Source organism: Chinchilla lanigera, unplaced genomic scaffold, assembly GCF_000276665.1.
Source record: "Chinchilla lanigera isolate Chin_1 unplaced genomic scaffold, ChiLan1.0 scaffold00110, whole genome shotgun sequence".
Taxonomy (NCBI): Eukaryota; Metazoa; Chordata; class Mammalia; order Rodentia; family Chinchillidae; genus Chinchilla; species Chinchilla lanigera.
In genome coordinates this window covers 4,196,632-4,222,425 of record NW_004955511.1, presented here as the reverse complement: position 1 = coordinate 4,222,425, position 25,794 = coordinate 4,196,632, and the positions used below count along the sequence as shown (strand labels likewise).

At 49.8% G+C, this 25,794-nt stretch overlaps 1 protein-coding gene across 6 annotated transcripts in view; it reads right to left on the bottom strand.

Annotated features, from left to right (window-relative positions):
- Positions 1-2,897: 2,897 nt before the first annotated feature.
- Stx3 (syntaxin 3) overlaps positions 2,898-25,794 on the bottom strand; it is a 36,319-nt gene continuing 13,422 nt past the window's right edge. The window contains exons 3-13 of one of the 6 annotated variants that reach the window (XR_001231701.1): positions 17,287-17,386; positions 16,240-16,314; positions 14,580-14,647; positions 12,904-13,012; positions 11,948-12,021; positions 11,677-11,811; positions 9,853-9,963; positions 8,352-8,464; positions 5,313-5,613; positions 3,465-3,546; positions 2,898-2,985 (exon numbers count right to left, since the gene is read on the bottom strand). Coding sequence is in view for 4 of the 6 variants with exons in the window: in XM_013506462.1 (XP_013361916.1) it covers positions 9,368-9,754; positions 11,677-11,811; positions 11,948-12,021; positions 12,904-13,012; positions 14,580-14,647; positions 16,240-16,314; positions 17,287-17,386 (948 nt within the window). In the remaining 2 variants the exon portion in view is untranslated. The other 5 variants (XR_001231702.1, XM_013506463.1, XM_013506464.1 and 2 more) reach the window with 5 other exon arrangements.

Below are 25,794 nucleotides of genomic sequence, written 5' to 3'. Positions count from 1 at the left end.
CCCTATGGTGTGCAGCGCACAGATCAGCACCGCCAGGTGAATGGGGGCCCCACATGAGTCACATCCCTCTCACTCCACCTCTGTTTGCCATAACGAGCTTAATCTTTTAGAGCCAGCCAGCAGTAGTCTCTGCCCTGCTTGAAACCAAACTTAATATTTCCATCAACACAAATTCATGGAAATACTAAACCATTTGTGCTGGGTGTGGTGGCACATACCTATAATCCCGGCACTTTGGGAGACTGAAGCAGGAGGATCACAAGTTCAAGCGCTACCGGGGCAACTTAGCAGTTTAATGAAAACCTATCTCAGATTTTTAAAATTTTTTTTTTTTAATTTGTTTTGCTTTTTGAAAGTGGGTAGAGAACAGCCCACTGAGAAACAGGTCATATTTTCATTTAAAAATTTAAAAGTAAAAGCTCCAGCAAAGTAAGTAAGAATTTAGTTTCAGCCAGGTATAGTGGTACACACCTATAATCCCAGCTATGGAGGAGGCTGAAGCAGGAAGATCTCAAGTTCAAGGCCAACCTAGGCAATTTTAAGGGTCTGTCTCAAGACAGAGGGCTGGGGATGGAGCCTAGCAGTAGAGCACCCCTGAGTTTGATCCTAGTACCATACATACAACAAAAGAACTTAGTTTAAAAGTACAAATCTGAACAGTTGGATGATCCTCAAGAGTTGTATACTGCAGTTTTTAAATACATTTTTCATGATCCTCTTGCACTATAATAATCACTAAATTATTACACTTACATACACAATAGCTGGTTTTAAAGCTGAACACACTGGATCTTGAATGGGGGACAATGTTTAGACAGTGCTGGGCAATAGCTTCAGCTCATGGTGCAAGTGAGGTGAGTGGAGAGCGAAGCCCCCAGGCAGGAGATCATCCTGCAGAAATTATCAAAACAGTAGTTGGTGGATCTGAAGAAAAGGAGGGCCCCTGCCTGACTGCAGGGGTGTGGCCCCTCTGAGCCTCGTCTGGACACATCCTCAGCATCCACCAGGAAAGACCAGCAGCTCAAAGGGAAGCCCGGGAAGAGACATCAGAGGATGAGCAGAAGCAGCCCTCACTGCTGCCCGGCAGGCGATGGCCACGGTGGCGGTGCTTCCGCCCCCAGCCACTGCGTGCGTGCGTGCGTGTGTGTGTGTGTGTGTGTGTGTGTGTGTGTGTGTGTGTGTGGCCACACACCCTGCCCACCAAGGGAGCGCCGCGGTGCGGACTTCGTGGGCAGGGAGAGGGAGACCAAGGAAACTGGCTCTCGTCTGCAGAGGTGGTCTGCAGAGGTGTCGGTGCTGAGCGGCTGTCCTCTCTAGTCTGATGATGCGTCTCTCCGCTTCTCTTGGCAGGGATTAGGGAACGTTTTATCGGTGACTCTGCCACACACATTATAGCCCACTTCGTGTGCCTTTCAGACTTCAAAGCTCTGTGTGTGTGTGTGTGTGTGTGTGTGTGTGTTCACCTGCTGAGAGTCCTCACTGGGTCACAGTGCTGCTGGAAACACCTTGCCCCATCGTCAGGAACATGATGCTTTCCTGCACTTGTTCTGTTTCCAAAGGACTATTTCCTTTCGCTTAATGTGATTTGAAACACGTTGATTCAAAGTGGAACATTTATTTTTTGAATAAAGGAGATAGTAGCCTTAAACGAGAGCTGACAGCTCCTTTGTGGTGGGTTAGAATGGTGGTGCTGATTGTTGGGAGTTCAGCCTGCTTCTGCTGGGCGTCTGGACTTAGTTACCCAGCCACCCTCCTGCAGTGATCTCGTCCGCGGGATGTAGGGTACGGATAGGGTTCCACCGTTACCACCCACAGAAACAGCACTTCAGAGCATCTGTTGTGACTGGGGGCGAAGTTGGAGCCTTTTTACGTGAATGGATCAGCCCGTGGCCAGGCAGCTTTCCACAGCCCCTGAGAGCAATAAGCCATGCTCCCAGTGATGTCTCATAGATAGAAGTCAAACCCAAGGCTTCCTCCAAGAATGAAATCACAGCCTGATGATAGGTAATTCGGTCAGCAAATATTTGAGCACCTGTGACTGGCAGGCACTGTGCCAAGCAGTGGGGACACAATGAGCAGGACAGGCATGGTGCCCATCCTTGAATGAGCCTCACCTTGAGGACCTGCTGAAGGAAGCAGATGCACGATTGCTCAAGGGTGAGACCTGGAAGAGGCCTAAGCAGAAGCAACAAGTGTCCTGATCCTGATCACCTTGCAGCAGTTCACGTACGACCCTGCTGGGCCGGGTGTCGTGTGGCTGGTGTCTAGATCCCCCACCCACAACATCGCGTGCAGTCTTGGGTGAGGCTTTTTCAGAGGTGGCCGAGTCTAGAGTGTATGGTGATGGGACTAGGCTGTGTGATTACTAAGTCAGTCCACTGACTGAGTTGGCACCGTCCTAATCCCAGCAGTGTAGATACACTATAAAAGGAGCAGGAAGATGCCGGTAAGGCCTCTTGTTGCCTTTGCTGTCCTCTGCTGCCATGGCCTGTTGCCCCTCTGCCATGCTGCCCTGCCTTGGAGCCAGCAGATTAGGGACTGAAACCTCCACAAACCACGACCTACATCAGTCTTTCCTCTAACTTTGGGTGTCTGGGTATTTTGTCCCAGCAATGAGAAAAGTGTCCCAGCAAAGAAAAAACCCCTAAGACACGGGCTGAGCTGCAACACCCACCTCTTCACAGCCACCCACAGGTTCAAGCGTGGCCTGAGCACCAGTGTGTGTACTCCGCACCCTGCAGGCCCCGCCTTTAACCCTCCACCCAAACAGCTGTACGCTGCTGTGACCTCTTCCTTCACCCCAGCCCTCCCCACTGTATTTTCATAAATTTGTTCTCCCTTTGCATAACATGTAAGTAGTTTATTTGTGCCCAGCGTCACGAGAAGTTTCCTAGTGGAGAAAGGTGTGGCTGAGGAGAAGTCTGCAGTGGAGAAGTGATGGCACAGAGGCGGGAGGAGGACTGGAAGTGCCGGCCGAGGGTCCATCTGTGAGGGCAGAGGGGGGACGGTCATCAGTTACCAGCGTAGGTTCACGGCCAGGATCACCAGCTCCCTTCCTCAGGCCGTGCTAACCTGTCCTGACCTTGGAAGGGGAGAGGTTGACCTGGTGCAGGTCCGCTGTGGCTCTTCTAAGCAGCTCAGGGTCCACCTAATGCGAAAACTCACTCTTGCTCCTTTCCCATTCTCAGATTCCAAGGCTTAAGTTCTGCACCTTCACACTATTCAAAGTACTGCGCTCTGCTCCCAGATTCAGTTATGGGACGGACAGCTGCCTTCGCGTCCCTTTCCACTCCTCTGACTGCCCGCCTCTTACTCACGCTTAACTCGTTTTTCTCCCTGACGCATCCCTTTAGTTTTCACTAACCCTATTCGAGCACTCATCCTGTTCGGACTCGGGAACAGTGAAGCCCTGAACGCAAGTGCCAAGTGGAAAGCAGACCCGGCCCGCCCCACAGATGGCTCACCTTTCTAGGCAAATATGCCCCCAATGGTAGAAGCCAAGATAATCGCAAGGATTACACAGCAGATCATGATCATGATCTTCTTCTGCTCGTCCAGACAAGGAGAGAAAAAGCACGTGAGAAATGCCATCGCTGTGCACAGATGGGTCTGACGAAGGTTTCCAGACACGGAAGCGGGTCGGAGGGGAGGGAGCCACGGGAAAGGAGATGGATCTGGCTTCCAGAACCCAGAGTGTTCTCAGAAGTGTTCCCGGGTGAAAGAGCCAAAAACCAGACCAACAGGGACCTGGGTGTGGAGGTGCCGTTCCACCTTCCAGCAGGGGACGCCACAGATGTGTCCTCCTGGGTGAGGCGAGGTGCGCAGCAAGTGAGCCTTCCAGGGGCAGCCCCTCAACTCAAACTCAAGTACAGTTACGACACGTTTGGGAAGTGAAGCCACTTTCACAAAACTGAACTTCGGAACCATCACTGAGGAAGGGCTAGGGCTTAACTCTATTCCAAAACCTGAACAAAAATCACGTAGTGGCAAGAAATTACCCTGTGTTTTGCAGTGAGGTGGAACCATTTCACAATCAATATAAAGTCATTTATTTTTAAATTAGCAATAAAATAATCAAGTTTCCATTTAAAAAAATACAAGCAATACCCTTCACAGGTTGCGTTCCAAAGTGTAAGTACCAGGCCTCAATCTCAGAAGGGAGCCAAGGCCTGGGACTAGCGTTTGTCTCCCCGCTTGTCGCCGGAGCCAGTCCCTGTCAGACTTCATAACCGAGGCGGGAGGGGGGCACACTGCGGCTCTGTCTGCGTGCTGGGAAGGGGGAACCTGTGCAAGGGAAGCTAGTGGGCAGCACTCGCCCTGTCCAAGAGACCATTAGAGGCAGAGCTGAAATACGGCTCGTACCTAAATCCGGAAGACTGGGTGAGAATAGGCGGGACCTAAGGGGCCCACCGTTGGGTGAGCAGTCATTTCAAGATTTCCTGGCCGTTGCTTCCTCTGTGATAAGAATTGAAGGAAACAAAGAACCTGTAAATCTCATTAACCCAGAGCAGGAAGAGCCACTCTAATTTCTGGGCTGTCCCAGCTGACTCAGCCCCAGAGTCAGGACATCCCAAAGGTCATGCGAGTAATACCAGATTGCTGCGGGATAGTCTCTGGACAAGCCTCCTAGAAGCTGCAGCTGGGAAAAGTGCCAAACGTTCATTACACCTCCCATCTGCTATGCAGAAAAATGTTACGGGGATCAACTCAGTCCGCACTCCAGAGAGCTCATTTGATTCTCCCAGTACTCATCCAGAAAACAGGCATCTTGATAGCATGGGAAGACCCTAGTCCTGAAAGGGGAAGATTCAGCTGCAGGAAAGCAAATAGTCCTTACCTAGTTGATAGCCTAACTCAAAGTTTCTGTGTTTGGTTGGCTGGTTTTTGTGAGGTCATAGTATCTTCCACTTCTCATTTTCTACTTCCTGAGAGACAGACACGTATAGGTACATGAGTCTCAGACACAGTTGCCTTTGCAAATGATAACCTCCAACGACTGTATCTTGCTTCCTCTGAGTAAACATGAAAGAACACGACACAGGAAGGGGAACCTGGCCCCCAAGCTGAACTTACTCAGAGCCTGACTTCAAAGCAGTCAACTTGCCAAACCAAAATGGCATCTGCTGGTCCCTTCTGTTTCCAGGACACGGGGACAAGTCTGAACACTGGCATCTTGCCAGGCTGAAGACTGAGGCAAGCCCTACTGTTGCCAAAGCTACAGGAATCCTTCTGCATTATTAAAGATACTCCCTAAAAAAAGTACATTGCAATTTCTGGGCAAAAAATACTCCATGAGGTAGATCATACAGTACCTTGGGACAGTTTCACATGGGCTTCCCAAGGTACAAGGCACAATTGGACACAGGGAGGGAACAAGCTGGGTCGGTTCAGACAGTCCAAGGAGAAGGCACTTCAGTTGCTGGGGCAGGAGGTGGTTTTGAGGAGAACTCGTGGCCATTAAGTAGATTAGGTTCCTCCAGGGCTGCTGCATCAGGTCCAAGGAAGGTTACAAGGAAACAAAGGGAGAGCTCCCCCTCACTCTCAGGAAGGCCACTGAGACTGTTTTCATCGGCAGACAAGGGCGGCCACGCCAGGCTGGAGTGTAATCAGGTTCTATGAGAAGCAGGGAGAGGAGGAGCTCATCAGTGTTCACGATGGTGGTGGGGAGCAACAGGAGCAGTCAGCTGCAAACTGAGGAGGTGGGGAGGAAAGAGCGGAAATAACTGCAAGAAGGAGAGCAACCGAGTGATCAGCACCAAGCCACACACAGACGGACCTAAGGCAGGGCCAGGAGTTAATTCACATAAAAACCACAGGTCCCAACCCTGAGCGGGGAGAAGAGACGGACCGCCAGGCCTTCTATCACAGGTGTGGCACAGGCTGCCACACCTCCTCAAGGACTCCGGTGGGACACAGTCACTGGCTGAAAGTGGCCTCCTTTGAATACAAGCTTAGGGAGCGTTCTGATATTAGTCTTCTCCACGAACATACCCTTCTCTTTGAAAGCAGAAAGGCACAATGCAAAGAGCATGGAGAAGTTCAAGGTCACATTATGGTTACTCTGCCTCAGCTTGGGCAAGTTTTTTGGGGTGTCCTTTTGAGGAGGGGGATTGAGACAGAGTTTTACTATGTAATTCTGGCTGGCCTTGAACTTGTGACAATCCTCCTGGTTCAGCCTCCCCAGTGCTGGGATTACAGGTGTACACCACTACGTCCAGCTAATCAAAGAGGTTCCCCATCTGTCAATTGGGTGTGCAGATAGTACTCTAAAACTGGCATACCACTGGGGAGTGTAAACACGACTGCCTCCCTTCCCTTAGCTCAGAGAGCACCCGGGGTGACAGGGCAGCCCAGACCTGGGCAGTATCAGTGTGGACCTTACCACAGCACGCAGAACACACTGTGACAAGCACCTTAACTACTCAGCAGCTTAGAGTCTTAAAGACTGGGTTAACTAAAACATGAGTCTCCTTCATTTACATTCTGCATTCCTGGAGTTAGGGATGAATGTTAAAGAGCACCATGAATTTACAAGATATCTTTCATCCATATAAGGAACGCTAACAAGTATTACACCATTTTTAAACATCTTTTCCAAAAAGACAGCTAAAACTCAGAATAAAACTAAAATTTTAATAATCAAAAAGCCTTCAAGAACTACACTTTCCAAATGCCCCCCAAAAAAAGAAAAGAAAAAGAGCCTACAGTTAAGTGCCTGTGAAAGATGGGTCACCTCACTGCTTTTCTTGAAGCCAGGTGAATAATAATCTGAGAATAGGGGCTGGGGATTTACGGCACAGCACCTGCCTAGCAAGTGCAAGGTCGTGAGTTCGATTCCCGGTACTGGGGGAAAAAAAAATCTGAGAATAATAATCTCAGGAAACAAAAGGAAGGGAAGGGGAGGGAAGGGGAGGGAAGGGAAGGGAGAGAGAGAGAAAAGAAAAGAAAACAGGAAGGAAGGAAGGAAGAATCCTCTGTGGAAATCAACATGGAAGTATGCAGCAGGACTTAATATGTGTATGTTACCTCAGTAACCCAACTTCTATGAATTCACAATAAACAGAAAAATGAGAAAAATATTACATAAGGTTAGTCACACTATGAAAGCAATACAACAAACTCCAACATTGAAGTATTAAATATTTGAGTATATCAACAATTGCATGCTGAAAATTAGATTTTGAAAGATTTTAGTGATGTGAAGTAATGCTTATGATTTTGTAACTGGGAACAAACTATAGATAATATAGTCTGAACTAAGTAAACTATACATGTGTATCAGTGTGTCACAAGGTTATCAGCAATTACATTAGAAGTTAATTTAGGGTTTTTTAATTCTGTAGGCCTTTTTTAGAAATGCATGCTATATTCAGAAAAAAATATTTCAAAAGTGACAAAAATCTTAATAATCCCAATAACTAGATTTTTATCTAATAGTCATGCCAACTGCTATTAAGCCAAATGCAGTGGTCAGCTCTTTCTAAACAAAGTTTAAATAAAATAGCCTAAAATTTAAAACCCCTATTCTCTAAGGTTCTCAGGACTCTGCAGACAATGACAAATGGCTTCCTTATTTTAAAAAGAGAAGCTAAGATGTAGTAAAGAACTTTCCTAAGTGAACTATTGGCTGTGTGAACTTGGCCATTACTTAATTTCTCTTTAAGACTAAATTCTTCCTTGCTGGGCATGGTGGCACATGGCTCTTCAGAGGCTGAGGCAGGAGGATCCGAGGCTAGGAGGATCACCTCAAGTTCAAGGCCAGCCTGGGCTTCATAGTGAGTTCAAGGCCTGGTCTCACAAAAAAAAAAAAAAAAAAAAGACCAAGCTCCTTTATCTGTAAAATGTGTGTACCTCTCCCATAAGGGTGTTGTGATAATTGTCAGGCACAACTCAGCACTCAAAAATGTTATTACCTCATTCAAATTCCAATCAGTTAGCCACAAATAAAATTCTAAGGGGCCCAACCCCGACTCAAAGCAAAGCCCAACATTCATGAAAGCCTGTAAGCATTCAGAAGACAGCCCCCAGATCTAAGGCAGATTATCCCCAACTTCCACCCTTGCTTCCGTGGCAGGACAGTCAAGTGTGCCAGGAGAGGTGACAAAACATGACAGCAGAAAGAACAGCGACAGAATGTGCAGGACAAGAATAAGCAGGACACCTGACCCCTACATTACAGCCAGAGCCTGAGACAGGTTATAAGGAGATGAAAACGCCCGCAGCCACCAAGTTTGAGGATGTTCACTGTGCCCAAGGGCAGTCACCGAAGCAAAGCAGTAGGCTCTGAAAGCCCAGGCTCTTTGCTCTTGAGAAGCCAACCCCCAGCCCGCAAGAACCAGCCGTTTACTTACATTTCAGTGCAGCAGCCCTGAGGCTGCTCTCATTTCAGCCCCACGGAAAGTCCAATAATCAACGCTAAAATGCCCAGCAACACAACAACTACCACAATGATAATAATCAATTTCTGGAGGAAGGAATAAGACAGGTGAAAACAAATTATTACAAAAAAATAACCGCTCATCTAAAACCCAGCTCCACTACTCTGCATAGGGAGAGGTTTACGTTTCTACATAAAGACATTCTTCAAAGATATTTTACTTCTTAAATTACTTCCTGGCTAGCAGCGCCAGCAGACGGAAATATGGAGCTCTCCCTCAGCTCTCAGCTCACACTCATTCTGCACATGTGGATGGATATAAAAACCACTATTACTGGTCTCCAAGCAGAAACTGGCCAAGTTATACACAAAAAGTCTTCCTCTTCAAGAGGAAGTATTAAGACATTTTCTGTGCAGTCCTAATTGCCATCTTCTGTTCATCTTTCCCCTCAAGCCCACCTGTACCTGTCAGACCCGGAATACTGAACGGTATCAGGAAGTATGGTCCAGCACGGATTCACCGTGTAAAATAACTCCCCACCTCCCTGAATACCTGCATAAGCAATAGGCACAGGTAGAAGAAAAACAACTAAAGATCAAAAGTCTCAGAGCCCAAGAGCAATAATCAAGTAAGAGCAGGAAAAGACAGACACCAGAGCTGGACACCCATAGCCAGTGAGTAGAGAAGCTTAGAAGTCCTTGAGCAACAGGGGCACCCAAAGGGTGGACAGACTCAGCAGTGCTGTGAGAAGAACACGATTAGGATCTGTATGTGAATCCTAGCTGTGCTACGAGGTGGACTGAAGCCAGCCACTTAACCTCTAACCCTCAGTTATTTTATCTAAAAGTAGAAAAAAAAAAAAAAATAGGTGCTTCCATAGATGCGCTGTTCACCCAGCATTTAGTACAGTGCTGCGAACAGGGGAAAGAAAAGGGGCCAGGGCTTAGATAATGGAGGGGAGGACAACGCAGAGGATGCCGAAGAACGGGTCACACGTGCGGCTCCGGAGCTGCCAGCCAGAAGCTCAGCACAGCGCCTGGCTGTGTGTCCCCCTGCACAGCTGCCTGTCCCCTGTGGGTTCTCGCTAGGAAGCAGGTGCGCCAGATCCATGCAGGACAGCCTGGGAGGGAGGGCAGGCAGCTGGGCTCTAGGACAGGCTTTGGATGATGCTGAGCAGGACGGAGAGGGAAGGCATGGGCCCAGCGGCACAGGCGGGGTGACCAGAGGAAGAAGCACGTAAGGCCAACTGAGACTAAGGCGCTCACCCGCCGGGCTTCACTCTGATACTTGACTGCCTTTTTGGTATCTGCGACAGCCCGCTCCACAAAGCCCACTGACTGGTCCATGTTGTTCTCAATACGGTCGATCATGGCTCCCTTTACCAAGGGGCAGGAAGCGGTGGCAGCAGAAAGAGACAGAGACAGAGAGCAAAGCACATGGACTCTCTCCTCTGAAGGCAGCAGGAAAATCTCACCTTCCGGGCCTGACTCTGGTATTTCACAGCTCTTTTAGTTTCTTCTTGTGCCTTCTCCACATGATCGACTGTGTGCATGACATTCAGTTCTATGTTATCTAACATCTCCCCCTGCAAAGAACAGAGATGAGTCACACCCAGCGCAGCCACCGGAGCAGCTAGCAATTACAGTGCCACGAGGAGCAACCGAGGACTTGGTAGGGCCCCTGTGCACACGCCCCGGGGACAACCGGTGGTTCGCCGGTGCTGGGTGCTCGCGCACCAAGGAGCATTCACGTAGGTACCTCCTGTGACCGCCCCGGTGAGGAGGCATCGGAAGCAGACTGGCTAGAAGCCCGGTAACCACACAGGAATGTATCTGGAGGGATCCCTTCCCACTTTTTGTTCTTTAACTTAAGCACATGGGAAGGGACCAAAAGAGTGTCTCATGTTTTGTGTTTTGTTGCTGTTGCTGCTGTTGTCGTTTGAGCATCACCAGGATCCTGGCCTCTTTCTGGTCATTCAGGGTTGCACCAAGGTCACTCAGCCTGTGAGGTTAGTTCACTACTGCAGACCGGTGCATGGCACACAGTAGGTTCTCAGTGAGTGTCTCAGGTTGGGAACTTACGCTTTCTCCAAGAGAAATTCCCAGGCCCCGTAAGTGACAGACGTGGGATTTACTTAAATTATTTGGTTCTCTTCCTCCGTAGACAGTGGACTCAGTAAGATTCCCAACCATCCTCCAGCTGTTACTCTCTGACAGGGAATTTTTTTTTTTCACTGCAGTTAACTTGTAGGCGGCATCTGAGGATGGGAACTCCCCTCCTTCACTCCAGCCTTCCTTGATCTAACACCATCACATAATGGCCCTCTGCAAACAAGGTAAGGAACTTACCATCACTTGAATCCCAAACCAGTTCCTCGGCAAGGCAGTGTGGGGGGAGAAAAAGAAGATTCGGGATGGAGGGACTTGAGAAATGGTCTCAAGGGGCAGGAAAGGGCTGGACAAGGCAGTGCACCCCTAGCAGAGAAACACCGCGCAGCAGCGCCTGGGCTTCAGCTAGGCTTTGCAGCCTGTGTGCTAAGGCAGCAGCGTGCAGTCCTGTGCAGCTGGCAGTGCAGCTGAGGTTCCTGGTAAACGTGGCACATCCCTACGGCCCTGTGGCACGGTAAGAAGTAGGAACCGCCGGACTCTGTGAAGCTGGCTCCGTCTGCAGCCAGGTGTCCCCGAGCGAGGGTGCTGGGTGAGCGCCCACCCAGCTGAGCGCCTGGGGTGTTTCCAGCTCATCTGTAAATACTCTTTTACTATTTCTTCATGTCTGCTCTTGTTCCTTAGCAAAAAGTGCCAAATATTTCAGAAAGTTTCGAAAAACAAAAATGGAAAAGAATAAAAACCGCCATTTTAAATAGTTCTCCATTTTCACCTTGAACTAAGATAAGATCACAGGTTTTCAATGTCGCCACTGAAATGGTTCCTATCAGGAGACTTTTAAGGCATCATTAAGAACCTGTATCTCTAATTTTTAAAAAATTAAAAAGGAAGGAAAAAATTGATCCCCAGGCTGAGTGGACAAGATACTACACAAACCAAAGATACTTTATAACTGTATGAATCAAAACTAGATGAATCAGAAAAGACGGCGAGGGCACAGCAGCGGGCAGGAATGACAAGGATGAGACAACCCAAAGGGTCCGCGTTTGCTAAGAACGCACATGGAAGATACTGGGATACTGGGATTTATTCCATGTGCACGCTCCCTGGCTGTCCTGCCCCGCCTCGCCTGCCTCCCCATATCCTCCTCTGCCCTCGGAGAGCCTGGGCCTTGCTCTCCCGCTGCCACTCACCTGGTTCTCCACCAGCATGGCGATGTCCATGAACATGTCGTGGAGCTCCTTGATGCTGCTCTCCAGCCTCACAATGTCCTTGTGCCGACCCTCGATCTCACTGAGGGCTTGCTTGGAGATCTGGGAGTCGATGATCTACACCCAGGCACACACAGGACACTGGCACCCCCGCAGCAAAGGCTGCCTCCGCACAGCCCCCACCTCCCAGTGATGCTGCTCGCCCCTGCCTGCAAGGCCTGGGAGACCCCGGCCACAGCGCCGAGTCACTCACCCCGGAAGTGAAGATGGCAGGATTGTCGCTCTCCAGCATCTCCTCCAGCTCCTCATCCGTAGTCTTTTTGCCAGCTTTTTAACACAAGAAGTGGAACATCAAACACAAGTTCAAAGCACACCCCATTTCAAGAGCTCCCAGAAACTAGGAATATGGTGGCTTCACCGTAAGGACCAGGACCCCCATACACTCCCTTAGCCTCCAGTCTCCTTTTTTTTCTGAGTTCTCCCTAATCCAATCCACCCTTAACAGGGTCAGGAGTTCCCTTCCTAAAGCACCTACTACAGAGGATCCACTGTCTCCCCGCTCAGGCTATTTCCTGGCCCCACGTGCTCCACCTGGGACTTGGGCCCCTCGTAACAAAGCACGGCTCATGGGCAAACCTTCCCTCAACCCGCATGGCCCTGACCTGCAGCTGCAAACACACCCTCTTCCCAGACCCAGGACAAACTGCCACTCCTAAACATACTTGCTCTTTCTTGATTGCACCCTTGTTCACACAGTCCCTCCCACTTGAAGTACACTTGGCCTGCAGGGCCTTGCCTTCCATATTATTAAACTCCTAGAGGCCACGGCTTTACTGGTTTCCTTATTCCTCAGAGCAGCTAGTTCCATACTTTTATTTTTTTAATGTGCTTTGCTGTCTAACGCAGCAAAAATGTAGCGAAGCCACCGGAGACCAAGTGTTTAGCAAGTGTCTCCCCTGTAGCTCTGAGGAAGTGCCCCATCCCATCAGAATAGTTACTCGAGCCTGACAGACCTCGTGCACTTCCAGCCTAAGACACAGCGCTCAGGGGGTGCCAGTGTTGTACCACCTGTTCTGGGCTCAGGACAAGGCAGGGTGCAGACACCACAGGCAGCGTTGCTGCTGCTTCTCCCAGTCTCCCAACTTGGGATGGGCAACGACGGGGCGGAGAAAAGCACGGGAGAGCACGCGCCAAATCTCAAACACATACTGATTTCAAGCTGCCGCTGGATTCGCCCTTTGCTGCGCTCACGGAAGTCCACCTGTGCCTCGTTGTACTTGGTCATCACCTCCACGAACTTCCGGGAGAGGACGGAGTGCTACGGGAACAATGTGAAGCGTGTCAGCCCCCAGGCCGGTAACAAGAGGAAGGTCTGTGGCTGCCGGAAAACCCCTCCCCCCACCCCACACGGCCTGGCCTGCAGCAGCCCTGAGCCTGGAACCAGGACCTCCTAGCAGATCCAACCTCATGATCTGGTTTTGAGCCCCTGGGAGAGTCCATGCCGATTCCGAAACACGGCTTCAGCACTGCTCCCTGCTCTGCTGACCTCACGTGGTAACTGTGAGGCAAAGAGAGCTAACGTGAGGACCTCAAAGCCCTGCCCGCACCCACCTGGCCTGGTAGCGTTTTTCTGCCGCAGCCCCTGGCTTGCTTTCTCAGCGGGCCCCGCCCTCTCACATATCATGTCCGGCAAAGACCCCCGAGTTCCTCACTCATCTTCCCAACTTTGCTCGCTTACACACAGTTCCATTCTCTCAGCAGCCCTGGATGCCTACGCTCAAAGCTTCGTAGTCCTTTGCATTCCCTGCCTTCCCCCAGCATCAAGCCCTACTCATTTCTCCTTTGCTCTACTTTTTCCAAACCCACCCCTCCATGCAAATTCAGACCAAACTTTTGCTAACTGGTGCAAAAACGTAGAGACCTACAGCCTCCGGTCTCTTCCCCACTCATCCAGCTTTCAAACTGGATCCACCATAATGTCCTAAGGCTACTGGATCAGATCCAGTCTCTCAGACTGGTATCCGAAGGCCTCTGGAATGTTCTGCTGCGTTATCTCCCATTCAGCGTTGCTGGCCCACAACAACCTTCTCCAGACATGCTGTCCTCTTCATGTCACCTGCTGCCCACACGCGCGCATGTGTGAGGGGAAACCCCACCTCTCGAGCCCGCCCACCCTGGCACTCTGGTCACCCCCAGCTCCCCCCAAGAGTGTTGAATGCTGAGAACACCACAAGTTTAATTACGTCTTATCACACCATTGTGCTGGCCCGTAAGTAATAGCTCCTGTGCCACCTAGATGTCATGCTGCTTCTGTAAGGTCAAGGGTCCTAGCTGTGATGAACCCCAACGTCCCTAGTTCCAAACTGGGCAACTAATGACTAAGAGGACACCAATTTCCTTGCCTGTAAAAGGAGGAGACTGCACAAGGCCCTGGGTTCCATCCTCAGTGCCACCAAAAACGGGTAAGTGGATAGAAGAGAGAGAACAACCTGTGCTCTGGAGAGTCTCAGAAGTAATCAAGGATCTCCTTAGAGAAGGGGATGGTGAGAGAAGGGTCAAAAGGGCAACATGCTAGTCCCGACTGCTTCAACCTGGATACGTCTCCTTTACCAGTTCTTCAAACTGAGTTCCAATGAAGAATGGAAGGAAGGAAGGAAGGAAGGAAGGAAGGAAGGAAGGAAGGAAGGAAGGAAGGAAGGGAGGGAAAGAGGGAAGAAAGGAGGGAAGGAGGGAGGGAGGGAAGGAAGGGAGAGAGAGAGAAAGAGAAAGAAAGAAAAGAGAAAGAAAGAAAAGAAAGAAAGAAAGAAAGAGAGAAAGAAAGAAAGTATTCCAAAGCTGAAAAAAATATTAAAGGACTATGATTGCTAGACCAAGGATAAACTTACCTGGGACTTCCGAATCCGAAGGTCAGCTGACGACCGGACCTCATCTTCTTCAATGTGCCTCTCCATGCCTGGAGGGAGAGGAAGGTCATTCTAGCAGCACATCTGCTCTTCCTGCCAAAAACACTGTGCCACGCAGCCCTCCTCACCGACGCCCATATGCAGAACGCAGGAGGCAGAACAAGAGGTAGGCAGCATCGCAAAGGGCAGCTCACGGAGCCACAGCTTTGCCCTTACTCGCCTTTACCTTTTATTCCCAAGTCTCAGCACAGGGGTGGAAAGTATGGGTGTTGGTCACCAAGTGGCTTAGGCCCAAATCCTTGCCATGCCGCTGACTGGGCATGTGACCTTGAGAAAGCCACATAACCTCTCACATTTCTGCTCTCCTGTTTGTAAGTTGGAACAAGTAACAGTACAAGCTGAGTGACCTCACCTGAACGCGTGAGACCAGAGGCGTTTCAAGTTTAGGGATTTTTCAGGTTTCAGAATATTTGCATGGACATGATGAACTATCTTGGGGAAAGGACACAAAATTCAGTTATGTTTTATATTCATGTTATAAACATAACCTGCAGCTAAATTTACACCCTATTTTTTATTGCTTCTGTTTTTTAACTGAAATCTGTCACAGGAGGTCAAGGTGGGTAATTTTCTACTTCTGGCATCACTCTGGTGTTCAAAAGGCATTTCAGGGTATTTTGGATTTTAGACTTTCAGATTAAGGGTGTTTGACCTGTGCCTTCCTCAGAGCATCAGCGAAAGATTAGATGAGAACACACGGGGAGCAAGCACAGCGCACGGGACAGCCACACTGCACATCGTTAGTGGAAGCTGCGAGCAACGAGCCCCTCTCCGTGCCCATTAAAGGACTTACGTTAATTGGGGCTGGGGATAAATGACAAACTAGGCTCGGCAAAAATGCTTCCCCTCTGACCAACAGCACACACTCATCAATTACTTTCTGCAAGAATACAGACCAGCCTGGGGTTGCGGTGCAGGCCAGTAATCCCAGCACTCTTGAGGCAGAAGAACTGTGAGCTGACCCCACCATAAGCAACTTAGAAAGACCTTGTCTCAAAATTTAGAAAGAACATTTAAGGGAATTTGGGGGCAGGGAAAGTAGCTCAGTCTAAAGGCCGAGTTCCATCCCCAAGACTCAAAAAAAAGACAATATCCACGGAACTAAGCAAACCTTTCGAGTCCCTGAGAGAACTGGATCTACGACAACAGCTTCACTGAAGTATATTCTCAAGTGGGGGACCGAAGGGTGGCGATGGGAAGGTGCGCGCCGAGAAACACCTCGGCACCAAGATCTGCAGACTGAGTCAGACACGTGGCAAGTGCAGATCTCAACAGTACCGTTCAGGTAAATGGAGGCGCCAGGGAAACGGCCAGTACGAGAAAACGGACCCCCGAAGCCAAAGGACCAAGCCAGCAGCTGAGAATACACTCTAACTCCCATCCCCCAACTCAATTCTAGACTGTTTCAAATGCAGTCAGGTGCCCAGAGAAGGTCAATTTGTACAGCAAGTCACCCCAGGGTAGTGCCCGAACCACAGGCGGGAAGAAGCGCCATCGCTTCGGCTGCACTGAGTCTGTTCAGAGGAGGCAGGCCTGGGAGGGGCAGTGGCTGGTGGGGGGCCCCGGCCTGTTCCCTTCTTACTCTTGAGTTTGTTCCGGACATTGTTGGCCCTTTTCTTGATCTCCGAGGTGAGCTGCTCGAGGTCATCCTTGGTTTCTGGGTAAACAAAGGAGATAAAATCAGAGAAGACAGGACTGCTTTACACATGACCTCAGTCAGCACGGGCGAGGAACTGTCCCAGGCACCCCGCCCACGGCAGTGCTGCTCTCCCTCTGCGCTCCCCAGATTCTGCCCCTGGAATCCCAGACAGCCTGTTTTTAAAAGGCATGTTCCAGGCACCCAATCCCAGAGCTGCAGAATGAAAATCCAGGGGTGGAGCCCTAAAACCTGCCTCTTTAATAAACCTTCCTAAGTAATTTTCCAGAACACAGAGTTTTGAGAGCCTTGCTTTTAGAGGAAACTGTTTCAGCATGAAGGCTTCAGGAAGGTCGGAGAAGGTGCTATGGATTCTTCTACGACTCCGAGGCTTTTCAGCTTTGAACTGAAGCAATATTTGTGATACACCTACAGTCTCCTCAGTTCTGTCCTAGAGAATTTGGCACAAGATAACTATTTGCTGCAATCCACTTAAAAACAGTCCTTCAACATCCACCAGCTCAGAACTGAGCTAGAAACTCAGGAATTGGGAAGAAGACATAGCCTGTGTATCAAGGTATTCTGAGTCCAGCAGGGATGAGGGAGAAATAAACCAGCAGTTGAAGCATGCGGTGCGGAGCAGTTCGAGCTGTGGTCAGGGTGTGCACCGGGCACTTACAAAGGGCCCGAGCACAGCCTGGGAGGACCCAGGAAAGCTTGTAAAGACAGAAACAGACCAAGTCTCGAAGAAGGACCAAGGACGAACCAGGCAGCAGAGGAGGCTTAAGAGCTGGTGTGCCAGGGAGGAGTAGAGGGAAGTCCGGCCAGGGGATGGCGGGGACCGTGAACGGAAGAGCTGACGGTGGCGGGGATAAGGAGGCGCTACGCTGTGGACATTCGCACAAGGTGATGTGCACACGGTTCTGCCACACGCGGAGCGAGGAAACAAGACTGAGGGTCATCGCCGGGCGACTCCCCTCAGCAGACACTCACTTGGCTCCGGAATGGGTGCGGAGAGAATGATGCTGTAGAGTTTCTTCGCCTCCTCCACGTGCTCCGAGATCTTGTCAATGTTGAGCCGAGTTTCCTCGATCTACGATCAGAAAGTCAGAACTCTTACCATCGAAGAGGGAGAACATGTCCACTGCTTGGCACACGTCCTGGCAAAAGCCACCCACCCTCTGGCTTTGTGGAAGAAGATGAGGGCTTAAAAGTCTTCGGCTGCCCAGCGAGCACCCTTTCCATAGTCGAGTTAATCTCAACAGGGCAGTCACTGAACTCCACGCCCGTCCCCGGGCAGGCGTCCACCCTCCTGAATGGAGGGAATCAGGCCACAGTGAAAGGTCAGCACACCCCTGAGGAGCCACTGATTAGAGGGGAGGAGCCAGCCAACCCTAGCAGGCAGATCCTTAAGCCCCGAAAAATGAGAACAGAAGAGCGTGAGGACGGAGAGAGGTAAAACGAGGAAGGAAAAGCGAAAGGGAAGAAAGAACAACCTTGAAAACCCAAGGGTGAGAGGAAGAAGAGAGAAACAGTAAAGGAGACGAAGGTAGAAGGGAAGATACCGCGCAGTGCCATCTCAGGACACCGCCAAGCCTCGGCTGGACACGTGTCCAGGCGGTTCCTGCAGAAGCCAGAGCCACGGAAATTTCTGCATGCACTAAGGTTCCTGACTGTACAAGGTTCCATTCCCAAACCGGGCACCCTCCCACGGCACTGCTGCATCAGCAGTGAGTGCGTGCGACCTCTGTCCCCAGCATCACGGCCACACTGCCGTGTAGCAGAGATACAGGGGCAGCACAGAGAAAGGAGACCTCAGTGCCCATAGCGCCCACCCGCCTTACCCGAGTGAGCATACGCGGCACGGCCACTCGTAACAGAAACCCTGCAGCCAGCCAGACTGGAGTAGGGTCTCAACGTGGGGGAGCAGTGAAAATATAACTCCACGAATGTGCAGCTTTCTCACCAATGCACAGTCCTGTACTTGCAAAGGATGACTTGCCTCGTTTTAAAAACCTGATTTCAACTCTTTCAACTGGACAGAGAAATACAACTTGAGCGCTCTATCTTTTCAATCAGTACGTTTGCCACTAAAGCAAGGGATTTCCCCTTCTATAAATAGATGGGCTCAGATGTGCCACAGCTGGCCAGCAGAATCAACTGCTCAGTGATGTAAGATTTCAATGTAATATCATCAAAATACAAATACACAAATGAGCAGCTACCCAAATATTTGTGAAGCCTTTTAACAGATGGCAGAGCCCCAGCAGGACTGTGTTCGTACCAGGACTCAGTGGAGGAAGAGCCAGGGTCACAAGCACCATTCACACAGTGCCCTCCCAGACTCCACCCAGATAACCCTTCCACTGGACCTAAGAGTCTCTGCTCTTCTTTTCCATACTGCTCATTTTTAGCAGGGTCCCAAGAGTACTTCATTACAAAAAGAGCCTGCGTTACCACCTACGCATACTGTAGCACCTAGGAATACCGGTGACTGGGGAGGCGTCAGCACTTCCAGAAAGCCCCACCTCCCCTGCCCTTCCCCTTCCTCTGCCACACTGGCTCCTCCTGTAACTCATAAAACGCCACAAGGCTGCCGCACCAAAGTAACTACACAGTTTCATGGCACTGAGAGAAAAGGGCTTTCTAGAATAAAGTGTACTAACCAATTTAAAACGAGTCCAGCCGTTTAAACCAGCCAAGAGGCCTCTGGTATTTCACACGGGTTGTCTGAGGAAATCTCTTCTGGAAAATTACCTGATGCACTGAAGGGCATCCTGGCCCAAACTCCGGTCAGTGGCAGCAAGACAGGACATGGAAAATCGCAAGGATGAGTCTGAGAGGCCTGGAGCCCAGGATCACCCCAGGCACCGTGGGTGTCCATGGACCTGCCTACTGACTGTCCCGGGCCGGGAGCACCGCGCCGCACCCTCATTCCCCCGCCCCACCCCCGCGGTAGCGTTCTCTCTCCCCCATCCTCGGCAACCTCACTTTCTGAAGGCATTTCAGGGTCTCTGATTACACAGCCTATTAGCCAGTTTGCCAAAGAATTGCAAAGCCCTTCAGGATTTCAAGACGGACAAGGAGCAAAGCATACAGCTTTCTTTTTCAGAACTCAGTGTCTTTGTTTTTTCTAGAAACCACTGGTTCTCCTCAAAGGTGACTTTCTGAGTATTTTATGGTGGCAGCTGTATGTGATTTCCTCTTGGGTATTTGCCAGAGAACTAGAAAATGATGGGGGAGGGTGGCTAATAGCACCGAGGTGCCCGACCTAAAAGCTAAAGAGCTGTTCATATGGGGCAGGGAGGGTCAAGCATGCTGCCATTCTGTGGAAAATTATATACTTATGAACTAAAATCGATTAAACATATCAGACGTGATGCTTAGCCCTTCACAGTAATTCTATGCAGTCACTGTCGTTATGTCCTTTTTATATAAAAGAACTGAGACTCAAGGAGGGAGAGGAACTTACTCCAACCCATCCTGCAGGAAGAAGCAAAACCAAGGCATCTGTGAGACACAAACCCCGTCTTCTGGGCCTGGCAAATATGTAACAACCCCCGTGGAAGGGGCCCCACCTCCTCTCCTAAGTGCCCGTGCATTCGCCTACGTCAGATTAAAGTTCTGTGTTCTGTGTTCAACTCGTGTCTCATGAGACTGCTTCAGCTGCACTTCATGGGGCTCCCGTGCCTTGTTTCTCTGTCCTCTGACCGCCATTCTCTGTGGGGCTTATAGAGTGAGAAACATCACGGACCAAGGGAACAAATCTAAACATGTTTCTTTTCTTAGTCACCATGCTAAATTTCCAGCTAGTAATGTCCCCAAGGCTTTCTTATTATACGTTTCCTTTTTAAATGTATTTGCCAGTGATCATCGGTAATACAAGAATCCAGATAACAGGACTTAATAAATTAGGACCAGACAGCTCAGATTCAAGTTCTGGCTCTACCTCTTAGCAGTTTCATGACCTTGAACAAGCTCAGGTCAAATGCTTAACACAAAATACATACTCAGGAATCATTAGATGACGACGTGATAAACATGAAAAGTAGCACCTGCTACATACTTATTATATGCAGCTACTGTGCCGTCCCTTTAAAAGCATGTCCCATTTAATCCTTCCGGCAATGCTGATGTCATCAGTAGCCACAGAAAGACAGCAAGTCACCCGCTCTTCACTCAGCCACTCCTGGGCGTTGCCCATTATCTGACCACAGTGTCCAATCCACTATCTCGTCCTAAAAGGAAGTCAGGGTTCAAGGTATGGCTGGCCGCACCCTCTGGATTTAACTAGCCAGAGGGATCTAATTAGACAATGGAAAGCAAAGAAAGTATCACTTTAGAGAACAGGCAGTTGCTGTGGGATAAGGTGAGAGAATAAGCAAAACAGCTTTGTTTGTGCTCCTCAAGAACTTGTCTCTGCCTCTCCAAAACTCCCTGGCACCTCTAGCGTCCAGCTTTCTTTTTATGAATGGAGAGAGCAGAGTGATCTCCGAGTTACACTGACCGGCCAAACAAGCTTTCCTGGACAATAATTTCCAGTCAGTTAAGTGTGTCTGGGCTTTGGGCCGCTTAAAATTTAGCCAAGGAAACAGAAGCCTATGTAGTTATTTTGACCAAAGCAATACAACACAATACATTTCTTACACAGGGATGGGGGCCAAGAGCACAACCTGAGGGCAGTGAGGTGTGCTGAGGGAGCAGCGGCAGGTGGGCGCGCCACGGAGTGAAGCCTGAGACTCGGTGACCTGAACCACAAGCACACACTGCTACAGGCCTAGCGGCCGGGAAATCCAGTCTGGATTAGGCTTAACGTATGAGTGGGGTGGGGGTACCGTAGGTCACCTCCCCATCGCACTGCCCTTGCTCCGGCATGCCAAAGGCCAGCTGGAAATTCGGGGCCGAACACGAAGGGCAGGAGGGGGCCGCAGAGCAAATGACTGGCCAAGGCTTCCTGGCTGCCTTATTGAAAGAGCTGGGAGATGCAAAGTCTCCAGCTCACCCAGGGAGTCTTTGTCATTTAAATATCCTGCTCCCAGGGTTAAGAAGTATTGGAACCTATGTAACCTGCAGATTTGACTTCATACCTCATTTCCAAGTTACACTCACTTTGGGGGTTTTAGTTCTTCTAGCAAAAGTCAAGCCTGTCCAACAAATTCCTATGCGCCGAGACTGGCCGCCGTGCGGTTCCTCTAGCCAGGTACTGCTCGACACCCCCCGACCACCACGCTGGCCAGTCCTGACTCAGGTCTTTTCAAGGGCTGGGACTGTGGCTTTCCTGCCCTAGACCACTTGATACCCACTATTGTGTCGGCACAGGGTGTCACTCAGTAGCCGTTGGTCGAGAAATGAATGAGCACAAGTAACTTCAAGAGACAGCACGCTTCACTCACCGCAGAATCATCTCAGATCTGCTTAACTGCTGTTGTGGGCTCCGCGTCTGTGTCGCGGCACATGCAAACCGCGAGCCTGGTGCCTGGTTCCCCTGGGATGGTGCTTACAGCTGGCGCCCTCGGTAAGCGATTAGGTCACCCGCGTGGAACTCTCGTCAGTGGCCTTAGTGCCTTCGAAGAAGAGGCCAGAAGCTCGCTTGGCTCTCTTGCTGTCATGTGAGGACGCAACGGGAAGTCAGCAGCCTGTACGGAGCCCACACTGCTGCCACCTTGGACTCAGAGTCCCAGGCTCCAGCATGGTGGGAAATAAGCCTCTATTATTTATAAGCTGTCCATTCTATAGCATCTGTAGCGGCAGCCCACATGAAGATAGAACCCGAAAAAGAAGACCATGACTTTATGCTTTAAGAGCATTTCCTCATTAATGGAAGTTCCATATCAGAAAGGTCTGTGAAAAACAAAATGCTGGGACAGCCACATGAGGCAAAGTTTGCTACTATAGGACTTCTTTGTGCTGGAAGGGGCAATGGGCATTTTCAGTTTCTAAGAGGAAAAACAAGAATTCCTCCAACCTACTGATCACAATATGTATCTGCCCTCCCCCGAAAAGCACTGGGACTGACTCACTAAACAACCTCCCCGACTCTGCCCTTAAGAACTTGATCCCACCAGCCCAGAGGATGAACTGTGCTTGCTTCCGCAGCCATCCTGGCAATGCTGTCCCTCTGATACCTACTCACTTCCCTGGCGTCCCTTCCAGCTGGGGGCTGGCTTGGCCAAGCCACTCAGCCTGGGGGAAGGGGGCACGTCAGCTGGGAGGACGGCTGGTTTTCCTCCCTGATAGAAAGATCTGGGGGCTTTTCTCGCTGCACCTACTCTTGTGGCTGGTGATGCTGGTGCAAGGCTGCGCCAAGTGGAACTCTTAACTCTGTGGCGGTCTCATCTCATAAAGGGTACAGATTTTTTGATGCTCTTCCCATTAAGAGGTTTCTGCTCGAATCTGTAGCTTCTGACTGCTTCGGTGACACAGCGCAACAGAACTATGCTGCTATTAACATGGGTATGCATATGTCACTGCAGTATGATGTCTTTAGAAATAGTTACACACACACACACACACACACGTTTATGGCATGTAGTTCGAAGTAGCTGTACCATGGAGACAGCCTGGATGCCCCTCAAGACATCAGTGACTACAGACAATGAGGCATATATATATATACTCAACGATAAACAGGATAAATTTGAGCCACTTGTAGGAAAATAAATTATCTTGAGACCACGTAAAATAAGTCAGACACAGGAGGTTACACAGCACATGGTTTCTCTTACATGAGAATCCCAATATGAATGTGAAAGTAAAGGCTAGTAGGAAACAAGAAGGCAGACTTCAGGGGATGGAGAAGGAGTAAAGGTGGGGAGGAGAAGGGGATCAGAAATGCTCAAGATACGACACGTGTATGCCATCCCCCAAACAAGTATAATTATTATATATCTTGAGCAGATACTACAGTAATAAAATAAAAGGAACACAAAACAGAATAGCAGAGATTCCTGCCCCCCAGCGGAATCCAAGGACCCTGGGGAAACTATGCCACGAGAAGCCCAAGCACAGAAAGAGGCCAAGGGTAGCGGCTTTGATTGACAGTCTCGCCCCAGGTTTTCCTTTGTGTCACCCCAGTCGCTGTGCCAGATGTCGGAATACACAAGTCCCTACAGTAGAGCTTCTTAGCCTCTGGCTACTCAAGTTTCCCTACCAAGGTTCCAGAAATGGTGGAGGTGAGATAAGCCGCTCCCACTGGGCCTGACCAATTCCTAATAAAGACGAGTATCAGCACAACAAACGGGTTGTTCCACACCATAAGTATTCATTACACAACAACATAACCAGAACAGCCTCACCCTCTCAATCCTTTGGGAAAAGTCCAGAGGCTCTTAGAGATGCGGGCCCGACCCCTGACACTTCCCACCCCACTCCTAACTCCAAGCCTGCTTTAGTCAAGAGCGTCCCAGGACGTACCCCGCTGCCCTTGGGGCTCAGACCCAGATCAGTCAGAACTCCCACTCTTCTCTGCTTGGACTGCTGCAGCAGCCAGCCTGCTGGCCTTTCCTCCCCTCTACAAACTGCCATAGACTGATTTTTCTGAAACACACTCTGACCCCAGCACTTCCTCACTGAGAACCCTCAAAGACTCCGCATCACTTTGCAGGGGCTCATCACTGTCGTAGGTCACAAAATCATCTGGCAGAACTTCTGAAAAACCCAAGTCTGAGCTGCCCTGTGGCCTGGGACCAAGGTCTGTGTATGTCCAAGCTCTGGGGTGCGGATGCACAAGTCCAGCTGAGAAGCAAAGTTCTTCCTCTAGGGGGAACTTTGCGCTTTCTTGTCTGTGCGCCCATGGTATCTTCCTGACATTTCTGTTCTCGTAGGACAACTGAAGACACAAGGCAAGGGCCCTGTCACACACAGTGATGTATCCCCAACACGGCACATCCGGTCTGGAGGACAGCAAGCACTCAGACATTTCTGACGGATGAATGAACGCAGAGTAATAAACCCCTAACGTTTCAGCCTCCAAAGGCAGCTGTTTCCTCAGCAATTTTCCTCTCTGCCAACTAAGGAGATGATCAAGAAGGAACAAGGTAAGGAAAGAAAGCAATAAGACCATGAAGAAGCCAGAAGATCTTGCTCAGTCTCTGAAAACACCTTTTGTCTACCCGGTGCTTTTCTGTCCAGATAACTCTTGCCAGATGTGTGAGCTCTTGTGATGCTTACAACAGGCCTTGAAAGATTGAGGACTAACATTCCCAGTTTCCAGAGCAGAAATCAAAGCTCAGAGCTTAAGAAATTTGGCCAAGGTCACAGTGCCTTGAAATGCTAGAGGTTGGAGTCAAGCCATGAAGGCTACCACCTTCCCACCTCACAAGGAATCTGCCTTTCAAGGACCCTCCCTCTGGTTTAGGAGAAGAACTCAGTTATTGGAGAAGATTCCTTTTATCTTAGGGCAGAGGTTCTCTATTGCATATAGTTGGCCAGGGTAAGACTGCTGGGACAAGATACAGTGTCTTCAAACATCTCCTCAAGTCCGCCCACCTCTGAACAGAGAAGGACATTGTCCTTCCACACCCACAGTGGATTAACACTGAGCTCACAAAGGCAGGCTCTGCCGGATCTCGCAGTGACCCTACAGCAAAGGACAGACCCACTCACAAGCCTGGTGGTGAGCTGGAGAGGTTCGTCCCCAGCTCCCTGGTCAACAGCACGCGCACAGGTCACTTCTCTCACAGGTCATCAGGCATGCACTGGCAAGCCCCAGTCCACTCCCTTTAGAGAAGACATCCATCACCCAGAGGATGGGAAGTACCCAAATTCTCTCTGCAAAAAGAATACAATGCCTCTTGGTTTTTGAAACCCCCCTGACCCCCCAGAGAAATAAAAAAACTAAAGAAACCATAGTACAGCCGGGCGTGGTGGCGCACGCCTGTAATCCCAGCACTGGGAGGCTGAGGCAGGAGGATCTTTGCAAGTTCGAGGCCAGCCTGGGCTACAAAGCGAGCTGAAGGCCGGCCTGAACTGCATAGCGAGACCTTGCCTCAAAAAGACAAAAAAAAAAAAAAAAATTAGAAACCATAGTACAGTGGAAAAAAACTTCAACAGTAAGCTTTTGGGGTTGTTTTTCATTGTTGTGGTTGTCGTTAAGTGCTATTTGATGAGCATTGTCTCAATTCTTACACTAAGTCTACAGGAAATTATTATATTATTGATCCCAGTTTACAGATGAAGAAACCAATGTCAGCAGGTTAAGGAACATTAACAAAAATCATTAGCTGGTCAGAAACAGGCTGAGATTCCAGACCAGACCAGCATTCCTGTCCCTGATCCACTCCTGCCTCCACAACTTCCACTGATCTGTGCACCATCCCCATGAGATACCTTGAAGATCAAAGAGTGAGCAGGCGAATCTGCAGACATGGATGACCTGCCCCTGTTAGACTTTACAAAACTAAATGTGGTTTCTTGGTCTCTCTGTTAGCACTAGTATTAAGCGGAAGGCACTACAAAAAGGTTTGGAAACAATAAACTTGATCTATCTGAATCACAAGCCTA